We start from the raw sequence: 1063 nt of genomic DNA on the forward strand, positions 1-1063 counted from the left end.
AAACTGGTGTCTCACCTCTCCCGTAGGTGCCTGTGTAAAGTGAAGGAGAACACACACTCCCTCTGGGCCTGGCTGAACCAGCCCGGGGAGAAGAAGAAGTACCTGAACCCGCTCTACTCACACAACGCCTTGGTGATCTGGCCCTCCGTCGAGCCCCAGAGCATCCAGCTCTGGCAGGGTAAGGCAGACTGGGCGCTCTCAAAACCATCTGTGGGTGAGGGAAAAGCTTTTCCCTCTTGCCAGGGCCACAGCACGTGTGTGAAATAACACACGCTCCCCCCCCTTCCCTCCTAGGTTTATTCTTCCGGTGGATCCGTTCATCCCAGTACCTGGATGAGGCTTGGGAAGAGATCCAGCGGTTAGTGGAAGGCAACGAGAACCCCGACAAGCAAAGCACAGCCAACAGGCTGAGCCAGTCCCTCTCTGACCCCGCTGCCCGGACAGAGAACGAAAGATGAACGGCAGCGCGGACGATTTGGTCCCTGCGGGCTGCCAGGCCCCAGTGCAGCCACAGCCTGCGCAGGACACAGGCCCTGTGGAGCCGGGAGGAGAGCTCTGGGAGGGGGGAACAAGCTCCCTTTCACTGTGCTGCTGAGTTTGCTTCAGTAAAGTGCTCTCTCTCACGGCCCACGGCTGCTTTTCTGCTCTGACATAGTGGCAGGAGCAGCCCCGCTCCCTTCCCAAGTGAGATTTCAGCTGGGCTCATATCTGGAGCAGAAGGTTGATGTCCCCAGCAGCATCGGCCTCCGGCATCGCCCATCCTGGCCTGTCTGGCCCCTGCCCAGCAAAAACCGAGCACACTAAACCCATGACACCCTCTCCACGAAGGGCACGTGTTGCGTCAATGGCTCCAAGCTGGGAGCCAGCCCGAGAAATCTGCCCTTGAACCCAGTTTTGAGGAAGGAAAGAGATACAAACCACCCCTCCAGGCAGGCAGACACAGGGCGAGCGGGCTGGAAGGATGAAGACTCGCAACCCAAGCGTATTAGCGCAGGAAATAACTGTTCCATGAGGAAAGTTGGCTCAGGGTCAGCCTCAGCAAATAAACAAAGCACCAGAACCG

At 58.3% G+C, this 1063-nt stretch overlaps 2 protein-coding genes across 2 annotated transcripts in view; one reads left to right on the plus strand and one right to left on the minus strand.

Annotated features, from left to right (window-relative positions):
• LOC104272911 (myotubularin-related protein 9-like) overlaps positions 1 to 458 on the plus strand; it is an 837-nt gene extending 379 nt beyond the window's left edge. The window contains exons 2-3 of the mRNA XM_009868029.1: positions 27 to 178; positions 295 to 458. Of these exons, the coding sequence (XP_009866331.1) occupies positions 27 to 178; positions 295 to 458 (316 nt within the window). The remainder of the gene's footprint in view (positions 1 to 26; positions 179 to 294) is intronic.
• Positions 459 to 702: 244 nt separating this feature from the next.
• EIF3I (eukaryotic translation initiation factor 3, subunit I) overlaps positions 703 to 1063 on the minus strand; it is a gene marked incomplete at its 5' end in the record, with an annotated part of 4596 nt that continues 4235 nt past the window's right edge. The window contains 2 exons of the mRNA XM_009868030.1: positions 703 to 777; positions 919 to 953. Of these exons, the coding sequence (XP_009866332.1) occupies positions 703 to 777; positions 919 to 953 (110 nt within the window). The remainder of the gene's footprint in view (positions 778 to 918; positions 954 to 1063) is intronic.

This window comes from Apaloderma vittatum, unplaced genomic scaffold (assembly GCF_000703405.1).
Source record: "Apaloderma vittatum isolate BGI_N311 unplaced genomic scaffold, ASM70340v1 scaffold26614, whole genome shotgun sequence".
Classification (NCBI taxonomy): Eukaryota; Metazoa; Chordata; class Aves; order Trogoniformes; family Trogonidae; genus Apaloderma; species Apaloderma vittatum.